This window comes from Sus scrofa, chromosome 6 (genome assembly GCF_000003025.6).
Source record: "Sus scrofa isolate TJ Tabasco breed Duroc chromosome 6, Sscrofa11.1, whole genome shotgun sequence".
In the NCBI taxonomy this organism is placed as follows: domain Eukaryota; kingdom Metazoa; phylum Chordata; class Mammalia; order Artiodactyla; family Suidae; genus Sus; species Sus scrofa.
The window spans coordinates 76,685,756-76,709,929 of record NC_010448.4 but is presented as its reverse complement, the minus strand read 5'-3'; the positions used below and the strand labels follow the sequence as shown (position 1 = coordinate 76,709,929).

At 55.0% G+C, this 24,174-nt stretch overlaps 1 protein-coding gene across 1 annotated transcript in view; it reads right to left on the bottom strand.

Annotated features, from left to right (window-relative positions):
* The window catches only part of IGSF21 (immunoglobin superfamily member 21), a 259,059-nt gene extending 237,367 nt beyond the window's left edge, over positions 1-21,692 (bottom strand). Inside the window, exon 1 of the mRNA XM_021095457.1 lies at positions 21,523-21,692. Coding sequence (XP_020951116.1) covers positions 21,523-21,592 — 70 coding nt within the window. The 5' untranslated portion in view covers positions 21,593-21,692. The remainder of the gene's footprint in view (positions 1-21,522) is intronic.

The window sequence follows — 24,174 nt, the reverse complement described above, 5'->3', positions numbered from 1 at the left end:
TTCAGGTCACCCTGTCCAGGCTGTCAGAGCCAGAATCAGGGCTGGCTCCACCACTGGCACAAAGACTGGCTGACAAAGGGCAGCCAGACAGGGACAGGTGCCCAGAAGCGGTGGTGGCAGGAAGCCCCACGGTAACCCCACAAAATGCCTGCTGCCCCCTCCCACTGAAGGCCTGGAGTCAAGACACTGCTCACCTGACATTTTTTTCTCCATGATTGGCTGGCTGTCAGACAAGGAGGTGCTGGGACAGGAAGTTGTACTGAGCTTTTTTTTTCGGCTGCCTCATGGCATATGGAGTTCAGATCCGAGCTGCAGTTGTGACCCACATTGCAACACCAGATTCTTTAATCCACTCTGCTGGGTCAGGGATCGACCCAGCATCCTAGCACTGCAGAGACACCACCAATCTCATTGTGCCACAGTGAGAGCTCCGGAAGGGTGCTGAGCTTTTGAGGGCAGACCAACCTGGGTGTGAATCAGGCTCTGACACTTACCAGCTGTGTAACCTTGGGCAAGTCCCTAAACCTCTCTAAGGCCCTCGGTGTACCCATCTGTAAAATGGGGCTAACAGTGCTTGTGTCAGAGGAGCCACAGAGAGGATTAAATGACATAGCAGGCATCTGATCATTTAAAAAGGGAGAAAAAGAATCTGCAAATGATCTTTCTAGAAGGACCCTCAGAGACCTGGTAGGGGAAGAAGGCCCAGAGCCTGGGTGACTCACTGATCTCAGGTGGAACAGAAAGGTGAGTGCTTATGATTTATCTGCCTGCTTTCCTTTTTCCCCCTTTTCTCTGCCTCCCAGTCTCTGTTCCACTGGAACTTCTTGTCCTGGGGTGGAGAGAGGGACTGAGGAAGGGGAGAGGGGACAGAAGAGGGGGACCTGTCTCCAAGCCCCTCGTCACACTCTGAGGCTGGATCTCAAGGCTCTGCCCTTGGCTTCTGCCTGGGGTGGTCCATGGCTTCGCTGGTCAGAGTGGGTGCCAGATGCTGGTACAGTTCCCCTCCAGGCCTGGGGACCAAGCACCCATTGCCACGGCTGTTGGCAGGACTAAAGGCCATGCACAGGCACCTACCGTGGGGGGCACAGGTCCCTATCACCATCCCGCGCTGTCCTCTCCCTCACACCTCCCCCCACCCCACCGCCCCATGTCTCAGCCTCTGACCCTTCACCATGGGCCAGGGGTTGGCCAAAAGGAGAAGCCGGAGGGGGCCGGTGCCAGAGTCAGAACCCCAGCCCAGCCCAGCCATTGAATCAATGTCCAATCCAATTCAGAGGCACCCAGTAGGACGAAGTCTATGGTGGAGGTCCTTGTGAAGACTGGAGGGGTTCCCCCCTGCTGACCCTGCACTCTTTTCCCATGTGTCACTCTCTCTTCCACCTCCCATTCCCCCCACCTTTTCCCAGCAGGGGTCAAAGTTCTCCATCCTGGTGCCCTCGCAGGTGGTCCAGGCCCCCACGGCTTTCTGCCCCTCCTCCTGAGCCAGGCTCGCAGGTGGGGCATTCTCGCTCCCCGCTAACGCCATACCGCTAATAAGATTAAAACATACCTCCTTCTCCCAGCATCGATTCATAGCACTGATTTACTGTTGCTTCTCGGCTGCTACAAAACGGATGCGCGGGCCGCCACCTTAATCTCTATCCATCTCCTCGCTGCCGGAGAAGAACTGCTAATTAATACCTTTCTGCCTCCGACACCTGCCAGCTTTGAGGGCCATCAATACGCTGCGGGCTCTCTGCCACCCGGCTACTCCCCCCGCCACACGTTTGGGGCTCCAGCCCCAGGCCAGAGGCACCTGGGGCATTCAAGGTGAAACAGGAGGTGGGCTTTCCCCCTCTCTGCGTCCTCCCACTGCACACACAAACACACACAGTGGGCGAGCAAGAGGCGGTGCTAATGCAGAAAGGACAGATCCAGACTGCGGTTCTAATCCCAGCTCCTCCTCAAACCAGCCTGGAGATTTTCTGCCTCTGAGGCTCAGATTCCTTGTCTGCAAAATTAAGAGAGCCCACGACCCAGTGCCAAGGGATCTTCAAGAATTAAGAGCAGGTCAAGAAGGCACCTAACACAGTCCCTAGCATCCTCCTTCTTTGGGGCCTTTATTGCAGGCCCAGAAGGGGTGTCATCGCCACCAGGCCACCTGAGCTTGCAGCACTGGTGTCAGGGAACGGCAGGTGGCCATGTCCAGTGCTGGGGAACAGGGTCCGGGGGAGACCCCATCAGAAGCTACAGACATGCAGCCCAGTCAGGAGACACCAATGCAGGAGCTCAACCAGACTCTCCCTGCTTCTTTTCTTCTCCCTTTTCAGCTCAAAAGGCACCTCCTCCAAGGAGCCTTCCTGGACCATGCGATCTAGAGAAACTGCTCTGTCCCTAAACCCAGCCCCTGACTATCCCAAGGCCCTGAATTCTGCTCACAGGTTGGCCCCATCCAGAGCTAGGCTCTTTATCTATTTGTTTATTTCTGCCTCGTCCATCAGAATGTCAGTCCTGGAGCTTCTGTTGTGTCTCAGCAGGTAGAGAACCTTACATAGTGTCCACAAGGGTGTGGGTTCGATCCCTGGCCTTGCTCAGTGGGTTAAGGATCCGAGGTTGCCTCGAGGTGCAGTGTAGGTTGCAGATGCGGCTTGGATCTTGTGTGGCTGTGGCTGTGGCATAGGCTGGCAGCTGCAGCTCCGAGTCAACCCCTAGCCCGGGAACTACCCTAAAAAGAAACCACAACAACAACAGGATGTCAGGCTGTTGACTGTTGATCTCAAAGCTCTTGACTTTGGCCTTGTGGCACTGACATCTATTCGGCATCCTCTTCCCAGGTGCACAGTAGATGAATATGTATTTGAGAAAATCAGTGACAAGTTCTTCACTAGTCTTAGCTAATAATAATGATAATAATAAGCAAGCTTATCACTTCCCTCTCCCCTCAAAAGAAGATCTGATTAAATGCCCTCTCTCCTTTGCTCTGTGTATTTCATGTCTACGAGGCATCAGATGAGAAACCGGGGCTCAGAGCAGTTGCAAGCCTTGGCAGGAGGGAAGGGGAGAGCTGCTTCTCCATCAGAAATATCTGGAGGCCAGGGTTTTCCTCCTGGCTCCTGGACTGAAACAGAAGTCAGCTGAGAGCAAGACTTTCCCTCTGCCCACGGGTGGATCTGATGTGACGAGCCTGGGAAGGGATATCAGCCTGATGGTGGATCTGCACGGGCACCTGGGGAGGGTCAAGGGTGCAGACCAAGTACCTCCAAATTTGGACTTACCCCTCTGCCTCCAAGAGGGGCTACAGGACCAGAGGGCGGTAGGGATGTGTGAAGCCACAGAATCACCATTCTAAATCCCCAAGTCTGCCCTCTCCTATAGGAGTCCCCTTGATCTATGCCCCAGAGCACGGCTGCGGGCCCTGCTCGGTGAGGGAGGGGATGGAGGGTGGCAGATGCCCGCCTCCCCTGGCCGTGAGAGGTGGTGGCGGCGGGAGAGGAAGCCCCGGGATCAGGCCTGGCAGATGTGCTGGCAGAAGCCAGCACGGGCGCTTTTAATAAAACATAACGAAGCGTGGGATCATAAAATATTTCGTCTAATTCCAGGCTCCCATGGGGGTGGGGCAGACTGGTTGGGCTGGCAGAGGAGAAAGGTTTATAGGGGGTTCCCTGAGGCTGGCTGAGGGTCAGAGCAAGCACAAGTTGGGGGCAGGAGACGCCAAGTCTCCCATCTAGGATGGGGGGTGGGGGGCTTTCTTACAGGGCTCCCGTCCAGCCTGGAAAGAGGCAAAAATCAGAGGTTTTTCTCCCAGAAATGGCCCCCTCCTGCTGGGGACCTGGTACAGATCATGGGTCCCCCCGGGGTCTCAGTTGCCCCACGTGCAGTGCAACGAGGGTTGAATTTTCACAGAAAAACTAGAACCTCCCCTAGCCCCAGTGAAGTTGATTCTTCCTCCCCCTCATCCAATGCACTCGTTTTCAAATTCCTTCATTCGAAGTAAAGCTTAAGTAGAAATCAGTCTGTAAAAGAGGCAAAGCAGAGCTCCTGGCTCAATTTGGGGATAAGGGCGCCCCCTGAATGATGACCTGGACTTGCAGGCTGCCGAAAGTGGCGCAGGGGTACCTCCATGGGAGACTGGAGTTCCAAGGAGCGCAGTTAGAAAACCATGGGTCTGCCAAATCCTGCCTAAATGCCGCCATCCCCCAAGACCCAGCTCACATCTCAGCGGCTCCCTGGAGACCTCTGATGGTGCACCCCCTGCTACCAAACGTAGCCCCACTCTCGCCATCCTAACGCTTCTTGCCATCAGCGATTATGCCTCTACCTGCCCCAGGTCTGAGACACAGAAGATGCTCCATACTGGGGCCCCTCCCGGACCCCACCCGTTCACACGTGGTCATCACGCTCATTAGACCCTATTCTTCTCTGTAGTGGTTATCACGTCCTGTTGTGATATATTGATGGATGGACTACCTGTCTGGTCCTCCACTGTGGAAGATAAGCTCCAGGAGGACAGGCTTTATCTTTTTCAGTTCCCTGCAACAACCCCATTGCCTAGAACACTACCTGGAACACAGTAAGTGTCCGATTTGTCAGATGAACGGATGGATGGAGGGAGGGAGGGATGGAGGGATGGAGGGATGGATGGAGGGAGGGAGGGATGGAGGGATGGATGGAGGGAGGGAGGGAGGGATGGATGGATGACCACAAAAAGGAAGGAAGGAATTCTCCCTTTACTCCCTGAATGAATGAGTCTGTGAAGCCTAATAAGCTCATTTGAAGTTCACAATGTCTACGATATGTGTCTCCGATGAAGCTCTAAGCTCTGGAAAGGCAATGCTATTCTTCTCCCAGATCCCATAGCATCCACATGGGCTTTTCTCAGTTCCACAAACACTGATGTTCTCTGTGCCAGAATCATGCCAGGAACGGGGGGCATGGCGATGCGTCTCCAATGGCATCAAATAGTGCTGTGTACATCGTAGGTACACAGAAAATATTTGTTGGGCAAATGATGTGATGTCTAAGGTGAGACCTAAATGATGAGCAGGACTTAGTCCCAAGAAGGAGGTGGCTTCCAGCAGAGGGAACTGCAGGAGCAAAGGCTCTGGGGCAGCTACAGGCACCCAGACTTTAGTGCTGAGGTCCTGTGTGGCAGGAGGATGGGGGGCTTTGTCCAGCCTCATGACCTCCCAGCGGTTCCCCAAAGATGGCACCCAGTGCTCTTCCAAGAACTCTGTGCACAGTAGGTCCCCTCTGAGATCATGCTTTCTAGGGGATGAGTGGAAGGGGAGACAAGCTGCAGCCCCTCCCACTGCCCTGAATGCATCTCCTTGGTCACCTCCACACCCACCAAACCCCACACTCATCTGCTCAGACCCACACACTGCACTAAATATAACCACTGCAAATGCCTCTTCTGTCTTCTTTCCGAGGGAAATAACGTTGTTTAAGTAAAGCCCTTTAAATTTGAAAGAGCAGGGTTGTGTGCGCTCTGCGGGAAGCTTTTAGCAGCATGCTGGAAAGAAATAATAATAATAAGGAGGCCAGACAACAAAGCAGAGCTGAGCTGCCACCCAGTGACTGCCCGGGCAGAAGGGCAGGCCTGTGGCCTTCTGCCGTGGAGCCCAGGGCCAGCTCCGCCTGCTGCTGGAGCCCCTGAGCCTGGAAGAGTCACATAGAATCAGGATGGGGGGTCCACAGAGACCCAGAATCACAAAAGGTCAAGTCACAAGAGATCCCTGGCAGAGAAGAAAGAAGGCGGAGAGGACAGAAAGCTATCAAAACGTGAGACCTCCCAGGTTCAAAGCTCAGCACCACCTCTTATTAGCTGTGCAAGCCTGGACAAGTGGCTTAACCTCTCTGGTGATATGGGATGTCCCCCAACGTGCCGCCTCTTCAGCGGTCCCATAAGGACTTGGTAGCCAGTTCAGTTTTAGAATTTTCACTATTATTCCATATTCTATGTGTTTGCTGGCCTTTATGCCCCAGAAGACGGGGGACTCCCTGAGGACAGGCTATGGGTCTCATTTATAGCTTAGTGACAGCCCTAGCACAGAGCCCAGTAAATGGCTTAGGAAATGGCTGAGTGGGACCAAAATGAAGACAAGTCTATGCTCCAAGCAAGTGAGTGGCTCCTGGCATGTCCTCGTCACTCACGCAGCTGTTCCTTAGCAGCATTCCCACAGCAGGATGCTTTGGCCTAAAGCTGGGAATCTGGGGGCATCAAATATGCCTCTTTTTTTGGATGCACCCATGCATGCAAAAGTTCCTGGGCCAGCGATGGAACCCACGCTACAGCAATGACAATGCCAGATCCTTAACCTGCCGAGCCACCAGGGAACTCAAATATGTCTTAAAGGCAGGATTTTAGACCTAGAGGGGACTCTTCTTATTACCCATCAGAGAATCTTAGAACCGGGTCATCCGGACTCACTCCTTTGTTTGATGGACCTAAGGCTTAGAGGAGGCGGGAGGGTAACTGAGGGATGGTACGGGTTGAGGCAGAAGTTGAAATCAGATCCTGGGGCTCATGAGGGGAGGCTGATATCCTTTCCACCCAAGCCAGTGTTTTCCATTGTCGCTGGCAGGAGGAGGCCAAGTGGTACAGAGAAGCTTTTTAAAAAATTCAAATTTTAATATGAATTGAGAAAAAAATATATGCTCAGTATAACAAGCCTATACATTATTCCTTTGCACACTACAAGTGGAAAAAAAGGCGGAATCGGTTTAAATTTGACTTTAAGAAAATCATGATGTAAGATATAATCCAGGTGGGAGTTCCCATTGTGGCTCAGCGGTAACAAACCCAACTAGTATCCATGAGGATGTGGGTTCGATCCCTGGCCTCGATCAGGGGGTTAAGGATCCAGCATTGCCATGAGCCGTGAGCTGCATAGGTCACCGACACGGCTTGGATCCCGCGTGGCTGTGGCTGTGGCGTAGGCTGGCAGCCGCAGCTCCAATTCGACCCTTAGCTTGGGAACTTCCAGATGCCACAGGTGCGGCCTGAAAAAAAAAAAAAAAAGAAAAAAGAAAGGAAGTAATCTGGGTGAGATATAGATAAAGTCATGCAAGAGATGGCCATCTCTGGAGTGTGCCCGGGGACGGTTCAGAGCTGGTGCCCAGAAGGCAGGGTTTCACCACCCCAGGATATGAGCATCACAGGTGACCAGAGCTCCCTCTGAGACCCAGGCCAGGCCAAGGAGGCAGAGGTGGCCCCCACAAGCCCGCATGGAGGGAGACCCAGCCTTCAGGACGTGGCTCCAGATTCAGCTGGAAATGAGTCTCCTAAGTCTTTGTGACACGTCGGATAGATGGAAAGGGGGCTGAACAAGGGAATGTCACTTCGGCCAACTTGGAAACTGAGACCCAAGGGGGTTGCTGGTGGAGTTTTTCCGAAGGAATATTGTTCCCCAGTGAGTGATCCATCCCCACCCCCAATGGTCATGCTGCCACCAAGCCAGCATGCAGGGCTGAGGCCGATGTGCACAGGGGCAGGGCAAATAGCAGGGCTGGTGGAACCCGGCGGTGTGGACAATGGCACGTGGGCCAGGGGTAGGGGCACTCTGTCTTGCCCGGAGCCCTTCAGAGAATAAGCCAGGGAAGAAACTGCTGCTGGCTTTTGTCAGGGCAATTTCAGCCAAGCACCGAAGGTATAAGCGACTCGAATTTCAACAGGCAAAATTAGTCGTCATCAAAGTCAACTTGAGCAGCCAAGGTAGAGAAAAGGGCTGGACAAAGGAAGAGAGGAGCACGAGGAAAGCCCTGTTAGCCAGCTGTGAAGCTGGGAGCCAAGGGGGCTGTTGGTGGACATTTTCCCAAGAAATAGTGACTCCACTTAGAAGCCAGTCATCCCCCAAACTCCAGCTACCCATGGAGAAAGCCCCTCTAAATGTAGAATTAGCACTCTCGGCTTTCAGGGGAAGGATAAAGACCTAGTGGTCCAGAGGGCCAACTTACTCGCAGGTAGTTGGCCCACCTGCGAGGGTAGAAGCAGCCTCTGGCAAGAATGGCTGAGACTTGACAAGCACCTACCTTTCCCCTTGGACGGAAGGAGTTTTGAGCTCATTCATGACGGATGTGGAGCAGGCTGTGGATGGCAAGGGCCAATGGGGATGGCAGAAAAGGTGCCCTCAATGGCTCTAAGGAGAAAGAACCTCTCCGTGGGAAATAGGGAGGAAAACAGACCGAGGAACAAGGCCTTGCTATGTCCCGGGGTGGGGTAACCACTCAGTGATAAGGACCAGGGGGCAGGAGGTGTCAGGACATGGAAGAGTCCAGACAGAGATGACACATCACAAAGGTCAGTACCAGCAAGGAGGGTGCAGGTGTTTCCTCTCTGCAAACTGCACATCCTGCCCAAGTCACCTGCCCCTTCAAATTCACGTGCCCCGGAGGGCCAGTTCCAACTTCCTAAAGCCCCCATACTCATAGGCCACATTTTGGCTCAGAAATATCTAGTATTCAGCACCAGATGGGGCATAAGGAAAGATATTTTATAACTACAATTGTTACTAATAATATTTATCAGCAAAACTTTGCTGGGTATGTAGCATGACCCCATTTTCTGGATGGAGAGACTGAGGCTTAGTAGGATGGCACTAGATCTCTGCTGTTTGTTCCCCAGCTCACTCTTTTTCATTCTCCAGCTGTTCTGTGCCTGGGAGCCCAATAGCATGGGTTTCCCACTAGATCTGGTTGATGGGAAGCATTAACAAGAGACTCAAAGGCAGGAGGAGGAGGAAATTGGGGTCTTTCTTCCTGCAGCTCCCTGTCAGGTCCCCAAGAGTTGGCTGCATCCCTCTACCCATAGCCACAGTCCTGCTAGGCAGCCCTCTTTGCAGCCTATGGGTGGTGGCAACTCCCCGTGTTCCTGGCCCTCCCTATACCCTAAAGCCAGTAGTCCCTTTAATAAGGCCTCCATGGACCCCCAAGGTTGAATTTGGTGTTTTCTGCTGGACCCTGGTTGAAATGGAGGGAAATAATTCGTCCCCAAATCACAGAGCTTGCAAACAGCAGCACTGCAAACCCAGCCCTGCTCCGTCTGCCTCCCAAGGCCCACGTTGTTCCATCTGAACTACGGTTTCTCAGCTGCAGACATTCTCACCCGCACCTTCACAGCTTGGCCACATCCCTGTGCCACCTGCTCCACTGCACACTTAACATTTTTCTTTAAACTTGACTCATTTTTTTTTAACTTAAGCATTTTTTTTTTAAGAGAGAGAATTTAATGCATTGCCCCAAATGGCAAACCAGTCTCACTTGCCTTAAACAGAGGGTGGCTGGAAAAGAATTATAATGAAAATAAAACACTGTTATTAAAACGTTTGCCCCCTCTGGCTCCCTGCAGGCACATTACCCTGCACCTGTTTTTGTCGGAAAGAGGGATTAGCCAGCAAGAGGGCGGTAAAGACGTGATAGCATCTGCCTGAGGCTTTCTCCTTTGCACAACTAGGAGGACAGGATGAGAAAGGACCAGGGAGGACCCTCCCTCTCTGGGAGCCCTTGTTAGTTATCACCAGTGGGAAGGCCCCACCTAAAGAGAAACATGGCCTTAGACGCCCGCTGTCCAAGAGCGCTTTCTGCAGTGATGGTGATATCTTCACTACATCTGTCTGTCCAAATGGGGAGCCACCAGCCACGTGAGGCTGGAAGAACTGAATTCTGTTTGAATTTGCTTTAGGAAAAGCAGAGACCCCTTTTTGAGTTTTAATGTAAATTTCAGTTTACAGTGGAGCACAGCTGAACACAGCCCTAGACTGGAAGCCCCATGAGGGCCAGAAGTTGCCTAACTCATTGTCTTTTGGATTTCTAGAACAGCGCAGCGTTTGACTGCCAGGAGCATTCGATTCATATTCAAGGCACCGATGGATGAATCAGTGAACGAAGGAATGAACTTACTGCTTCCTGCAGCAAGAAATTGCTGGCTGCCTTCACCCGGTCCCGGGAACCACTAGCTCCTCCTGGTGAAGTAACCCCACAGGACTGCCTGCCCTCTCCTTCTAGCAGGCTCCTCGGTCCTTAGGGATCAGCCCTCCTCTGATGCCTCTTCCTCTCCAAGCAGAGCTAAGGCCCACTTCTCTGCTGCAGGAGCAACAAAGAAGCCTTTGTGATGGGGCTGCTTTTGCCGCCCCCATCTCCCTCCCTTCACCCTTGCCTGGGACATTAGGTGCCTGGTGACAATTAGCAATGTATTGCCCACTTCTGTAGAACCAGGCACCTGGCCCTGGGTTATTGGATGGCCTGAATACCCACTTGACAAAAACCTGCACACTCGGGCAATGAGTACCAGCTCTAGATGCTGGTGCCACCCACCCTGTGGCTGTGCGAGCCTCTCTTTATCCTGCCAGGGCATCCGAGGCCCCTGTGCTGCAGCCCTCCACCCCCCACCCCCGACCAGTCCCACAGGACGCCAGGGCAGCTGGTGATGGACGCCTTCCTTTGGGGCAGCAAGAGGGAGAGGGAGGAAGAGACGGTGTCAGGGAGATAATGGAGGCGCCAAGAATTGGTGACAAACGACCCCTTCTGAGGAGCGCTGAGAGCCTCAGCAGAAAGAGAAACAAAAGGGCAAAGGGAACAGCTTGGCAAAGGAACAAAAAAACCCCAATGGCTCAGCTGTCTCTCTCCCTGGCGACTCCCAAGCTGCTCCTGTGATTTATAAGGCTAGTGGGTGCTTCCCGCTGGAGCACCACCAAGACCCCCTCCCAAGGCTGAGGACCCTGATGCTCCCCCATGCAAGGCTCCTAAGTGGTGGGTCTGCCTGGCAGAGCCCCAAGATGGTCTCCAGGACCTGGAGGGAGAAGACCCGCACCCCCTGCCCCCCAGCGTCATACATGGATGGTGTGGGCACCTACAGAAGAGGCCTCTTTGGCCTCAGTCTTCTCAGCTTTAAATTGGGGGTGGGGGAGGAGTTCCCACTGTAATACAGTAGGTTAATGATCTGGCTTGTCTCCGTGGCGTTGCAGGTTCGATCCCTGGGCTGACACAGTGGGTTAAGGATCCAATGTTGCCACAGCTGTGGTGTAGGTCTCGATGCTGGGGTTGATCCTTAGCCCTGGAACTTCCATATGCCACGAGTATGGCCAAAAAAGGGGAAAAATGGAGTTTCCTTTGTGGCTCAGTAGTAATGAACCCATCTAGTATCCGTGAGAATGCAGGTTCGATCCCTGGCCTTGCTCAGTAGGTTAAGGATCCAGCATTGCCATAAGCTGTGGTGTAGGTCGCAGACACGGCTCGGATCCTGTGTTGCTGTGGCTGTGGTGTAGGCCAGCAGCTGTAGCTCCATTTTGATCCCTAGCCCAGGAACTTCTATTTGCCATGGGCGCAGCCCTAAAAAAAAATAAATAAAGACAGAAAGGGGGAAAATGAATAAAATGGGGGGAAGGAGATAGTGCACATAATTTCCCCGTTCCCTCTGGGCGGCGATGCTCTGTAATTCCAAACCCAAGGACTTGTTCGATGCTCCAGGTGGGAAAACCACAGCATATCCGTCTTCCTGGGCACTGGGGCTTATAAACACTTCTTTCCCTTCAAACGCGGGGCATCCCAACATCATTCTAACAGCAGCAACCACTTTTCACACACCTATGATGTGCTGGGTTTCCTGCCTTAGACCCCCTCGTACCATGTGATGTCGCAGCCCAGGTGCCCCCACCCCGCGGAGCCACCACGATGAGCTGTGTGTTCAGTGGGAGAACTCAAGGCTGAAAGCAACTGAGGGGTTATATGAGTTCACACGCTGGACAAATGCTGGAGATGGGATCTGAACCCAGGCCAAACCCCAGAGTCCATGCCCATGGAGGGATCTAGAAGCTTCTCCCCAGGAGAAGCTGCCCCCATCACTCTTGGTTCAGGCCCATGCTGGAACAGCCCCATTCCAGGCAGGGGCCTGGTTTTCCCTTCTTGCCACATCTGGACGTTCTGGGAGAGGTGGGCAGGGTCCCGAGGGTGGCATTTCTGCCTTGATGCCATTGTCTCCTTGGGGCCCCCAGAGCAATCACTTATAACACGATGACATTCCAAAGAGTCTCCAGCTACAGGTGGCCCAGAAAAGCCAAATTAACCTTCCTAGAGCACGGCTCTGGGACTGTCACGCCTCTGGAATCTTCAACTGCCCCCCCCCACAGCCCCCAGGCTCAGGGCCACGCTCCTCCCCCTGGTGCCCAGGCCTCTGCCAGTGGCTCCAACCTCATTCCCAGCTTCTCAGCAAGTACCTCGTGCCCATGAAGGCCAGCTGCCTTCCAGTCTCCCAGCCTCACGCAGCCTGGCAGGGTTTAGAGTCCCTCCTCCAGGCCTTTGGGTTCTGGCTGGGGATTCCTTTCTCACTTGTCAAGATGGCTTCAATCCCGTCTCAGGCCACTCCAAGGATTTATTTCCAAGGATTTCTTCTCAGTGCCTTTGTATTGGCCATTTATTATACAGGCTCTTTCACTGTTCTCAAATGAGCCCATGCTGAGCGGGGTGGCCAGCAAGCCAAAACTCCTTAAGGGAGGTCTCTTTCGATCCTGAATGAGGCCAGAGCAGCTGCTCAATTAACGGAAGTGACCGGATCCTGACCTGGCTCCAAGGTCATCCTCCAGGGGAGGGGGAAGCATGTGGGAGCCTACCGAGCCTCTCAGAGAGACCCCATGAACAGCTGATTCCATCCAGGGGGTCAGGAAGAAGGGAGGGGTCAATGACCAAGGGCCAATTGCATGCCAGGTACTCTCATGTATTATCTCATTTATTTCTACAACATCCTCTATTTTTGAAAAAGATAATGACTTGCCCAAGTGGACACTCCCTAGGGTTAAAATTTGAAACCAGTGCAGATGGAAACCAAAGTCTGTTAACACCAGGTGGCTGTACCATAGAGACAGTGGTTGGGGAGGGATGGGCATGCCCAGTGGTGTGCTGGTAAATGTTTAACAACCAGCAAGCTCTAGGTTGGGGGAGAACCCTGATCTGTAGTGTTTGCCCACTTCCCTGGTATAAATATCCCTACCTTGGTCAATTTCAAGCTGCCAATAAGGTAAACTCAGAGTTGGGAAGAAATGCATCAGTCAACGCCTGAGTGCGAATCCAGCTCTGCCCCTCGCCAGCAGTGGGGTCTTAAGCAAATCACATGATCTCTCTAAACTTCATTTCTCATCTACAAAATGGGGAGACATCTCACGAATGGGTGTTTCTGGGAGGATTTAAAATAATTGCGTGTAACCATGGCCAACATGGGACTTGGCGCATAATAGTTGCCTCTTCCTTCCTTCCTTCTCTCCTTCCTTCCTCAAACCCATCCCCACTCATCACCAAACAAGGGCAGCCCCCATGCCCTCCACCAAGGAGAACCCCGAGGGAACAGGAAGCCCCTTGGTCTTCCCACCAGCTTCTACTGTTGGCTCATCCCCCAGATGCCAACCATGATGCCAGTGTGGATGACGGTGGGCAGAGCTCGACAAGGGACACATTCTTACACCAGAAAGGACTTCCAGAGCTGATTGGGCAGGGCCAGGAAACAGGCCCCTGGCTCAGCATCTGGACCAAACCTCAGGCTCAGGAGAGACATCATTCCTTCACTCATTCATTCAACAAACAAAGTGTATTTTGAAGATACACTCAGAGCCAGGCCTTGTGCCAGAGTCGGCGGTGCAAAGATGCCTGCCCTCAAGAGCTCTCTGTTCAACAGGGAGACCAAGGCATGACCCAGCCCCAGGGGCGGGGGGGTTGTTTTAATAGCATCTAAAGTGCTTCTGCCAGGAGTTCTCATTGTGGCTCAGTGGTTAATGAATCTGACTAGGAACCATGAGGCTGTGGGTTCGATCCCTGGCCTTGCTCAGTGGGTTAAGGATCCGGCGTTGCCGTGAGCTGTGGTGGGGGTCACAGACGTGACTCGGATCCCACGTTGCTGTGGCTCTGGTGTAGGCTGGCGGCTACAACTCTGGTTAAACCCCTAGCCTGGGAACTTCCATGTGCCTCAGGAGTAGCCCTAGAAAAGGCAAAAAGACAAAAAAAAATTTTTTTAATTAAGAAAAAAAAAAAAAGTGCTGCTGACAGCACTCACAGGGGACGCCTGCGTCAGCAGGAGCCGGGGTCGGGGGCGGGGGGGGTTGTAGAGGGCGAGAAGTGGGTGAGCCAAGACTTGGAGGGAGGTTTACAGGGAGCCAGGGGCCATGCTGGCTGAGGGCAGAGGTGGTCTCCCTGAGCCAAGAAAGGGAGGAAGTGGGGGTGGAGGTGGAGGACGTGAAGCTAAGGCCAGAAACCTCTGAGGTCAAGTCTGTGGGAGTGGAAAGACTGAGCTCTGGTGTCCATGCAGTGTGACTATGGACAGCTCAGCATCCTCCCCCGTGGACTGGGGATGTAACACCCAACTGGACAGCAGCGGAGGAGGGAGGAGGCCACGTTAGCAAAGTGGCTACAACAGCACCCGCTCACAGTGGAAGCTTTCTGGTCAGTTGACTGGTCCATGAGCTCATAGAAAGCTGGTCTGTCTCATTCCAGACTACGGGGGACTGAATGAAGCAGCACAGCAGGCTGGGGGGGAAAAAGGCTTGAGCTTGCAGCCACCACACCCGGATTCCAGCCCAGTCACTTCCTGCCACCATCTTTTCATCTCCCCAAGTCTCAGTTTCCCTGGTCTGTTCAATGGGCACAAGAGTAGCCTCCTTCATGTCTGATGTGAGGACTAAATGGAACGATGGGAGTGGAAGCTTCTGGTCAACCCTCAAGTACTACCTACAGGTAGAGAGTCAGGACGTCTGGAGTCAGAGTCTCATCACTTTGATCATCTGAGAGTCTTCAAGACAGACAGAATATAGTTCTAGAAGCAGAACTTTACCAACAGGAAGTTCTCTTGTGAATCCAGCCTACATTCCACATGCCATCAGCCTCTGCATACACTTTTCTGTAGGAAGCCACATACCCAACCCCCCTCCCTCCACATACCCCGCCACCAGGACGCATGTGTCTGAAGGCCAAAGATGCTTCAATCATCCAAACAGCCAACCTTCACTGAACACCCACTATGTGTTTTGTGGGGAAGATGCAATAGTGAGCGGAACTGAACAGGTTCCCTGCCTTCAGGAAGCTTCTAGTCTATGAGGGTAAGGGATGGGAGGTTCAGAGTGACAGTGGTTCCATCCCCACATTTCATGGAGAAATGACTTGTGTCTTGACTCCACTCCAGGTGTGTGGAGGTGGGGGGCGATGCCTTGAGTCTCCAGGGAAGGTCAGGGAGCAGGCATAAGAATCAGTCACCCCCAGCCAGCAGGCCATGAACCATCTTCCAGGAGTTACCAAGAGGGGTTACTCAGCAACTCTAAGGCTCATCATGCCTAGGGAGGGTATCAAGTGGAGTTCTTTTCTTACCAGCAGCAGCTCCAGACAACTCCAGCCAAAAACGTAACGGGTGCACAATTGTGGGGACATTCATGGAGCTCAAGGACAAGCTGAAGTTCCAGGTGTCAGGAGGATCCACACTGCTTGGGCTGGAGCAGCTCTGGTATAACCATGGTTAACTCTGCTAACCTTCATCTGAGCCCCACAGGACTGAGCTTCACGTGTCATGACTCATTTCATTCTGTCATCACCCTGAGAGGAAGGTCCCATTGTTATTAGCCTCAGGAAATCAGAGAAGCACTGTGTCTTGGGGGCGCCCATGGCAAGGGTGGGGTCTTCCCAGTGGTCCTCAGTCTTCCTCTGCTCAGATTGCAGGAAGAGTGCGAGAGATGGGGTCATCTTGAAGGTGTCTTAGCTGATTGTGCCACCTACCGAGACGATGAGCAATTGGGAGGGTGGTACACGATACCCCAAAGCAAATCTGATGTGTCTCCAGGAGTAGGGATGGCTGGTGAACTAGCCAAACACCAGATTCCTTTCCTGAGTCTGACAACCTCCTTTCCTGCTCCTGGGGGCTGCTACTCTGTACACCTCTAGCTCCATGCACGTTGTATTTATTTGCTCCATCCATGGAATCTTGGCCAATAGGTCTTGGTGATCATGAGCTCCCTCTGCTACTGGATCCCACTGCAAGTGTAAAGGTGGGTTCCAGGATCTCCCTGATTCTGTCCCAGGAACTGCATCCTGAAGACAGACCCCTCTTAGGAAGTAATGTCATAGGTTTCACCACCACTGACATTTATCATCTAAAAAGGGGGGCTCTGCATCCTCTTGCAAATGGTAGAAGCTGCTGGATTCTTCCTTCCAGTGATGAAAAAATAAATCATTTCTCCTCTCCTGGGAGTGCCAGTGTCTTTGGATTGCTTCTGAACTGGATTTGACACTCCCAGTTCTTCCACTTGTGAAGATTCTAAACCTCGTTCATTATTTAAGAAAAGAAAGAAGGAAGGAGGGAGAGGGAGGGACGGAGGGGAAAAAGGAGGGGAGGGAGAGAGAAAGGAGGAAGGAAGGGAGAGAGATCCTAGATCCTCTTGTTCTCATCTGCAAAACATGGCTGATGATACCTCCTCATGCATTGTTTGAGAGCCTTTAATGCATAAAGACCATCTAAGAGGTGAGTGATAAATTGGAGTCATCAGTAATATACCTCACTCCTCTTCCTCCCAGTCCTCAACTAGACTCAAGAAAGACAGACTTGGATTGAGGTGGTCCCACAATGCACAGTCCTGCCTCCAGCTCTTTGTTCACACGGGTTTCCTTCCTGGCACATTTCTTGTCTTGGCCCTCAGCTTATTAATGTTCTCCCTTGGCTTCAAGGTCTAGTTCAAGTTCTCCCTCCTCTCTGAAGCATTCCCTTATTACCCCCAAGCAATCATTCTTCCTCCAAGAACCTCCTGTGGGGGACATCAATCCACTTGGCATCTAGCCAAGGTGGTAGGCTTTGCAGGTGTCAACAAATTTCCAGGTAGATTGTTGTTCATCTTTATGGGAACATGCCTGACCTCTTGCCCCACTGGAATGAGGGTCACGGTCATAGGTCTTTCTCTTTTCAGATGTGTCCTGCCCACAACAGATGCCCATTCATTCTCTTGATGATGACAAATGTTTGCAGGGACACCCTCCCTCCCATCTTTGCAGATGAACATGTGCCAGATAAATTTATCTCAGTGGCACTTGGGAAAGAGTAACACATCCAGGTAGGACACTGGACGCACTGCAACTGTCCGCATGGCTGGAGCAGAAGAAGGGACGAAGGCCCCTTCTTACCAGGAGACAGCAGAGCACAGAGGGAAAGAGGCAGACAGCCCTGGGCCTGAATCTCTCTGCTTGCCACTTACTGACTGGGTGGCCTTGAACAAGCCACATAACCTCTCTGAGCCTCAGTTTCCTCATCTGCAAGATAATTTTAACTCTCAGGGTGGTTGTAAGGATTAAACCAAGTACAGAGAACAAGGCCAAGGGCACGGCGCCGGCAACTGTGAGAGCTCAGTCAGGGCTGCAGAGAGAGTCCTGTCTTCTCTCTCACTGAAGAATTGATTGTCCACTAAGCTGTAAACACCACAAAGGCAGGGATCCCCTACTATGTTGGGGGCCCTGTTCCCAATGCTCAGCATTGTGCCTGGCACAACAGTAAACAATAAACATGTGTCCAGAGCCTGAATAAATGGATTTCAAGTGGCCTGGAGATGAAGCAGAGGTGGGCTGGGGGGTAAGCCAGGTGAGACACCTCCATGGATCCCAGGAAAACTAGTTAACAGAACTAACCAGCCTCCTCTCAGTTCGGTTCTTGGGCCTCCACCTTTGAAGTCACAACAGCTATAATCCAGAAACCCGAGCAAATCTCATTTCCTCCACCTCCTCCCCGCCCCTCCCCCAACTGTATCAAGATTCAGGTATGTGTGCGACGGATGTTCTGAAAGTCTTGGGTACCCCGGCCAATCACAGGCAGCCCTTGCCCACATGCCCTGCCCAAGGAACTTCGGAAGAAAAGAGAGAGCCTGGGGCTGGACCTGGAAGGTGTTGTCCTCTTATCACCAACAAATCTTGAAACTCTGGTGAAACCCTCCGTTTCCTCATCTGTGAAAAGAGGAGCCGAAACCCATCTTGCGGCGCAGGAGGCCTCCGCTGCAGCTAGCCTGCCCCGGACACACTGCAGCTGATCCATATCATCCTCGCTACGGAAAAAATAAAAACTCAGCTCTGATATTTGGACAGGAGCAATGTTAGATCGTTGAAGGAGACCGGTGTGGAAGGAGCGTTCGATGCGCGGGCTCATCACCCGCATCGACCAGGCAGCTGTCCTCTCAGGCCTCTCACCTTGCCCAAGGCTTTAGGATCTGGGCGGGTGATAATCGGTTCCGACTCTAAAAGGGTTCCCCTGCTAAACATGAGAAGTTTCAGAACCAGTGAAGGAAGTGATCTCGGAGGTCGCTTCCAGCTCTAACGTTCTCTGCTCTTAAAAAGCCAAAACGAGTTCAACGTCTAAGGGAAAACTCCGGTTTGCATCTTTGCATCTCGGGTGGGAAGGGGTGGAGTTTATGGCTGGGGGTGTGGCCAGGATGGGGGCGGGGCAGCTGGGGAGCCGGGGCGGAGCAGCGGGCACCAAGCAGGGCCCTGAACTCCCAGGCCAGGAGCTGAGATAGAAGCCCAGCGCTGCCTGAGTCCCCGCCCTGCGCCCTGGCCGTGGGGTGAAGATGGCGAGGGAGGCTAAATATATAAACTCGTCACACCAGCTTGCGCGCGCGCAGCCCCCGCAGTCTCGGTGCTGCGGCTGCCTCGGCCCAGCGGAGTCAGCCCCCGCATGCCACCCACCCGCTGACAAGCGGCTGCCAAGAGAGAACTGGCAGGGCCTCGGGCTGGGGGGTGCGGCGCTCCCTAACCCGGCCTGCCCACCCCTACCCGTCGCGGAGACTCTCCCAGGGCCGAAGGAGGCAGGTCCGTGAAGCACGCTCTTCCCCGCGTCCCCGGGTCTCCGGTGCCCTCTCTCTCCCGAGCCACTGCGCAGGCACGAGTGCAGGACTGCCTTTCCAGAAGTGCACTTGAAATGGGGCAAAAACAGGTTTCTCCCCTTGGAGAGTCGGATATTGGGGAGTGGGAGCAGGGGCGGGAACTTCGACCCCCCACCCCCACCCCGCCGCCCCCAGGCCTGTGTGCCTAGGACTGCTTTCTCCTCCCAGTGCGCAGACCTGCCTCTCCAAAGTTGAGCCCCTTTGCTCTGCGACCCACGAGGGCAGAGCTGGCAAGGGCGTACTGGCAGTTTCTCTCCCTGGTCGTGACCGCCATCGCCCCCTACTGGGCAGGGGTGTTTCTGAATGCCTTGCCCTGGACGCTACCCTCCCCGTCCTCCCAGGCAGCCCCTGGCAGGTGGCTCGGCACAGCCAACTGCCAGGTGCGCGGCTCCCGGTCACATCCAGGAAGGGCGCCCTCCTCCGGCAAGCCGGCCGGTAGCATCTCGTGCAGACCCTGGTATTCCCGCCCCTTCGCTAGCACTGATTTGGAGCAGGGAAGGAAGGATCCCACCCTGGTGCAATCTCGTCTCTGCCAGGAAGGGAGGGCTCCCCGGCAGCCCAGGATCCGCTCCCGCGCCCCTGGCTCGGAAAGTTTCCAGTCTGCGATCCGGATCAGCGCTCTCCCCTCACCCTGAGCAGAGGAGCTCAGAGGCCACGGTAGCCAGATGCTCTCATTCCCGGCGCTCGAACCCCTAGCCTCCCGCAAGCTGCAGAGACGAGTGAGGGGAGCGGAGGCGCCAGGACGCCGGGTTAGCTCTCCGCAGCCCGGCAGCCTGAAGAACACTGCTCCCGGGTTCTGGGGCGACCTCGAAGGGTGGGGTCTCGACGGAGCCGGGGTTTCCCATCAAAGCCTTTTGCCTCACTCCTCACCCTCACCCCTGCCGCGCCTCTTCCTTCTGCGCAATCCGGGGAAAGGGGTGCTCTCCTCCTGCCCCAGCCCCCAGCCACCCCCGCTCCCTGCAACGTCCAGGTGAGGGCTCCAAGTGCCTTTCAACAAAGCCCAGAGCCTTCTCCATAGCGCTGGAGCTGAGACCCCCACCCCATAACCTTTCCCTCTAGAGGCATCAGAGGGCGGAAGCCCTCACTCCAAAGTTGGGGCGGGGGGGTTTCTATCCACTTTGGAAAGTCTGTTGCTCTAAGGGTGGGAGGACCAAGTACAGGTTTACATTCCTTCTGCTTTACACCAACCCCTCCCCCGCTCTGCCAGCAAGACCACCATTCTGGCTCAAATTCTGCATCAGCAGACCAAGCACTCTTCAAGGACCTCGGGGCAGAAGGGGGTGGGATATGCGGCGGGGGGGGGGAGGGCACCCCTTCCCGGCAGACACTCTTAGAATGTAGTTAGGCATCTCCAGGTAGGGCCAGGCACCGAGAACAGAGTTGATCCCCTGCCTCCATCACCCAGGTAGGCTAGGGACTGAGACCCTGCTGGTCACAGTAGCTACTTTTGGATTCCCCACATCCCCCTTCCCTTCCGCAGCAGAGTCAGGGTGCGACCCTGGCGGAGCTGGTTTTGGGCATCCAGGTTTGGCATGAGGCTTAGGGGAAAATCGCGGACGTGGACCCTCTAGTCTCTGCACCTGCAGCTCTTCTCCAGCCCAGTCTCCCTCCCGCGGGGGCTCGTATTGGATGCGCTGGCTCACTACCCAAAAGGTGCTGGGGTCACCAGGTTGGTTCCGAGCACCACGTAAGACCCACCAGGCGGCGGCGCGAGGCGGTAGGCACCGAGGCTTGGGGGAACCCTGGATTCTGGAGCTGCGGAGCCACAGATCGCCCGCTCTGGAGACCCTACTCAGCTTCAACCTCCATCCAGCGAGTTAAGCCCAGCTGGGACCAAGTCCATGCGGGACACACACACCGCTGCTCACACCTCCCAGCCCCAGAATGTGCCCATGCCTCCCTCCACGCTAGACCCATCGCAGGCACACAGACTCCTGGCCCACGAAGCAACACAACCCCAGAGCGCCTGCACCTCCACACATCCCAGAAACATACACTCCTGCCAAAGTGTCACATTCCCACATCCTAAGCATACATCCCCGGTGCCACTGCCCCCCCCCCCACACACGCAAATACAGTCATCCGCTGTCACATATCCCTAAAGAGACCCGCACACTTGGGACACGCGTGCAACGCCACACCTCACATACTCACCCTTTAACAGGCTCACACATGCAGTGACAGAAGCTCACACACTTCACACCTTCACCGAGAAGCAGGCACCCGCTCACACCCCCAAACACTCTGGCTCACACTCTTTCTCTCTCTCACACACACGCCTCTGTGTGACACAGACCCTCAAACAACCCTCCAGACACTTGCTCGCTCACACATCATCACATAAACACTCACAATTCCAAATGCACTCCCGCACCCTCTCCACACACGGCTCCTTCCCGGACACCCTCACGCAGACGCAACAAAGACACACGCTCAAACACACAGGCACACGCGCTCACACACATACACACACACCCTGGCACAGACCTACAAGCGCTCTCTCCGGAGGAGACCTCCTCCCTCTCTGATCAGCTCCGCAGACCCCCCACGCCAGGACCGCCGCTCGGACCCCGAGCCTCTGCAGAGCGACCCCGGCCCGCTCCCTACCCCGGCGGCCCGCCCCGCGCTGGTCCCCTGCCCGGGCTCCGGCCGGCGCCCGCGCACTCACCGCGCGCCAGGTCCAGGATCGTGGCGAGCAGCAGGCAGACGCAGCCGCGGAGGCTCGGGGCGGCTCGCATGGTGCCCGGGAGCTGGCGGCGGTGGCGGGGCGGTGGCGGAGGCGGCGGTGGCGGCGGCGGGGCCCCTCGCCATGGGCTCAGACGCGCTCCTGCCTCCGGCCGGCGGCCGAGACGGTGGCGGGCAGCGCGGGGCGCCGCGGGGGCGCCCCCATGCCGCCGCGGCCGGGCCGCCCGGGCGCCGGGCTCGACTCAGCTCGGGCTCTGCGGGGCGCCGCGACCCTCGAGCTCCGGGTGTCCTCTGGGCACGCTGCAGCTCCCGGCTCCCCGGCTGCACGCGGTGCCCACCGCGGCCCGGAGTCGAAGCGGCGGCAGCGCCGGAGTTTGGAGCCGAATCGCGCTCTCTCTGCCTCGCGCCCGCCTCTCCCGGCGGCGCGAGCGCCCCCCTCCCCGCGCCCTCCCTCCGTCCCTCCCCCTCTCCCCGCCCTCCCTTCGCCGCGCTCTCCGCTGTATTATACAGACTTTTCTTTAATCCTTTCTGGGCTGTTCGGTTCTCGTCTGCTAAGCCGATTTATTGCAGGGAGAAGGAGAGCTCCCCACCTCCCGCCCCTTCCCTCCCCCTCCTCCGGGTCTCCCAGCCCCTCTCCTCTCCCCCCAGGTTCCCCTCCTCACTCACACCTCGCTCGCTCTGTCACCCTCCCCCAGCTGACCGAGCCCCCCTTTCCTCCGGACCAAGCCCCAGCTGATCCCGCTCCACCTTATCCCATCCCTGGGTCAAGGTCCCCCCACCACCACCCCGCGCGCCGACCCCTAGCCTGCAGGCGGGAGAAAGCCAGCCTCCCCATTGAGAGCGAGCCAGGCCATCGGTGGAGCTGAGAACCGGCAGGGTGTGGCCAGGGTGTACTGGCCTTGCCACCCATTAACTCCCTTACTGGGAAGGGTTAGGGGCATCAGTGTTCTGGAACTTCCCAAATTATGGCTGCCCTCCCCCAGGCACTCATGGAAACGGAGTCCCTATTGTCCTTTCTTCCAAGAATAGCCATGTTCTTGGATCCAGCCAGAAATGGGTAAGGAACTGGATGATTCCTCCAGGCAGAGACCACAGTTTCACGGTTTGGGGTGGGCCTGATGCCTTTTCTCCTCAGGCCTGAAGAGTGGGGATTGGAACTGGTATCTTATCATTATGCTCACACACAGGCACACACACCCACACACACCCTAACCTTTGAGCCTCAGGCCTGGCTGAGGGCCTTGAAGTCTCCTGGGAGGTGGGGAGCGACTCTAGCCCCTGCCATGGACTCAAGGTGAGGTTAGATGGGGAAGTTCAGAGCAGGAGCGTTCAATCCACAGCATTCTCTAGAGAATTCACCGCTTCTCTGTCTCTGCCAGTTTGCTACATCAGGCTGCTGCTCAGTTTACCTACATGGACAATGGGTACAAGGCCAGTTCCATCTCCAGCAGCCCTTCAAAGGGTGTGGGGAGTGGAGTGGGCAGTGGGTGGCTGCTGGGCTGTCTCTTGGCCAGCCTTGGGCAGAGACGGCCTCTGGCAGGGAGTCTGGTCCCTCCCTCTGCCCCCGCCAAGCTTCACCACATCACTTCCCAAGGCTGCCAGGCTGCCGCTTATGCCCGCCCACCCTGGGAAGGAGCGATTTGCATTTATGAAGATCTGAAAGCATACATTCACCTGACAGGCTTTAGAATGATCCTCTCAGTAAAATAATAATAATGATCGTAATAAACCCTTATAAATAGGTGTTTGATTACAGTTTGTCCCTACGTGGTTTTTTTTTTTTTTTTTTTTTTTTGAATCAGACTAATTGGCTGCTAGGCTGATTGGACTGGATGTGGCTGGAACGCGGGTGTTTTAGGCCCTTTCTTCTCCCCTTGTCTGGTTGTTCTCTGCTCCTTCTCACCCCCACGCACCCAGGTTCCTCCTTCTTCCAGTTGCCAAGAGTCAGCTTGAGGTCACCTCTCCCCTACGTCTTCTTGTTGGGCTGACCAGTCCTGCCATAGGACACAGGCCTCAAGCCCCTCTTCTCTGCCCCTCCCCCCTCCCACCTCTGGCCCAGGAAAAAAAAAAAAAAAAGCCAAATCCATTGCAGGTGCTAAGCCCTCTGTGGAAGGACCTTCCAGGCTGGGAAGCAGCACCCAGCTGGGACGACCCTCACGTGGGTCTGAGTTTCTCAGGAAAATGCCAGGCGTCATTCTGTGGGCATCCCTGCTCTGGAGGCCCGGCTGTGAATCAGAGTGAAGCCAGGTGGGTGGACAGGCAGCAGTTGGCCAGGTGAAAGCTTGCATAGGTGAGCTGGACCCGTTGTGGCGCCACTGTTCCCCAAGGAGAACCAGAGATCAGGTGGGATTCCAGAATCCTCCCTGGTAACACTTCTTCCCAGCCCCGGGGCCAGACTGGCTGGGAAGGAGACCCCTTCAGGGGGCACTGGGAAGGGGGCTACAGGGCCAGTTTTTGCCATTACACCAGCTGTGAAGGACAACTGGCAGAGGCTAGCGGGTCCATGCAGAAGTAGCGGTATTACCAGGAACAATTACCATATGGTAATTAACACGTGCTTCACAGCTGAAGCTCATATCCAGGAGGTTGCTTCCTAGGGCCAAGGACTGAGCTGGGGAGGAGGTTGGGGGCGTTG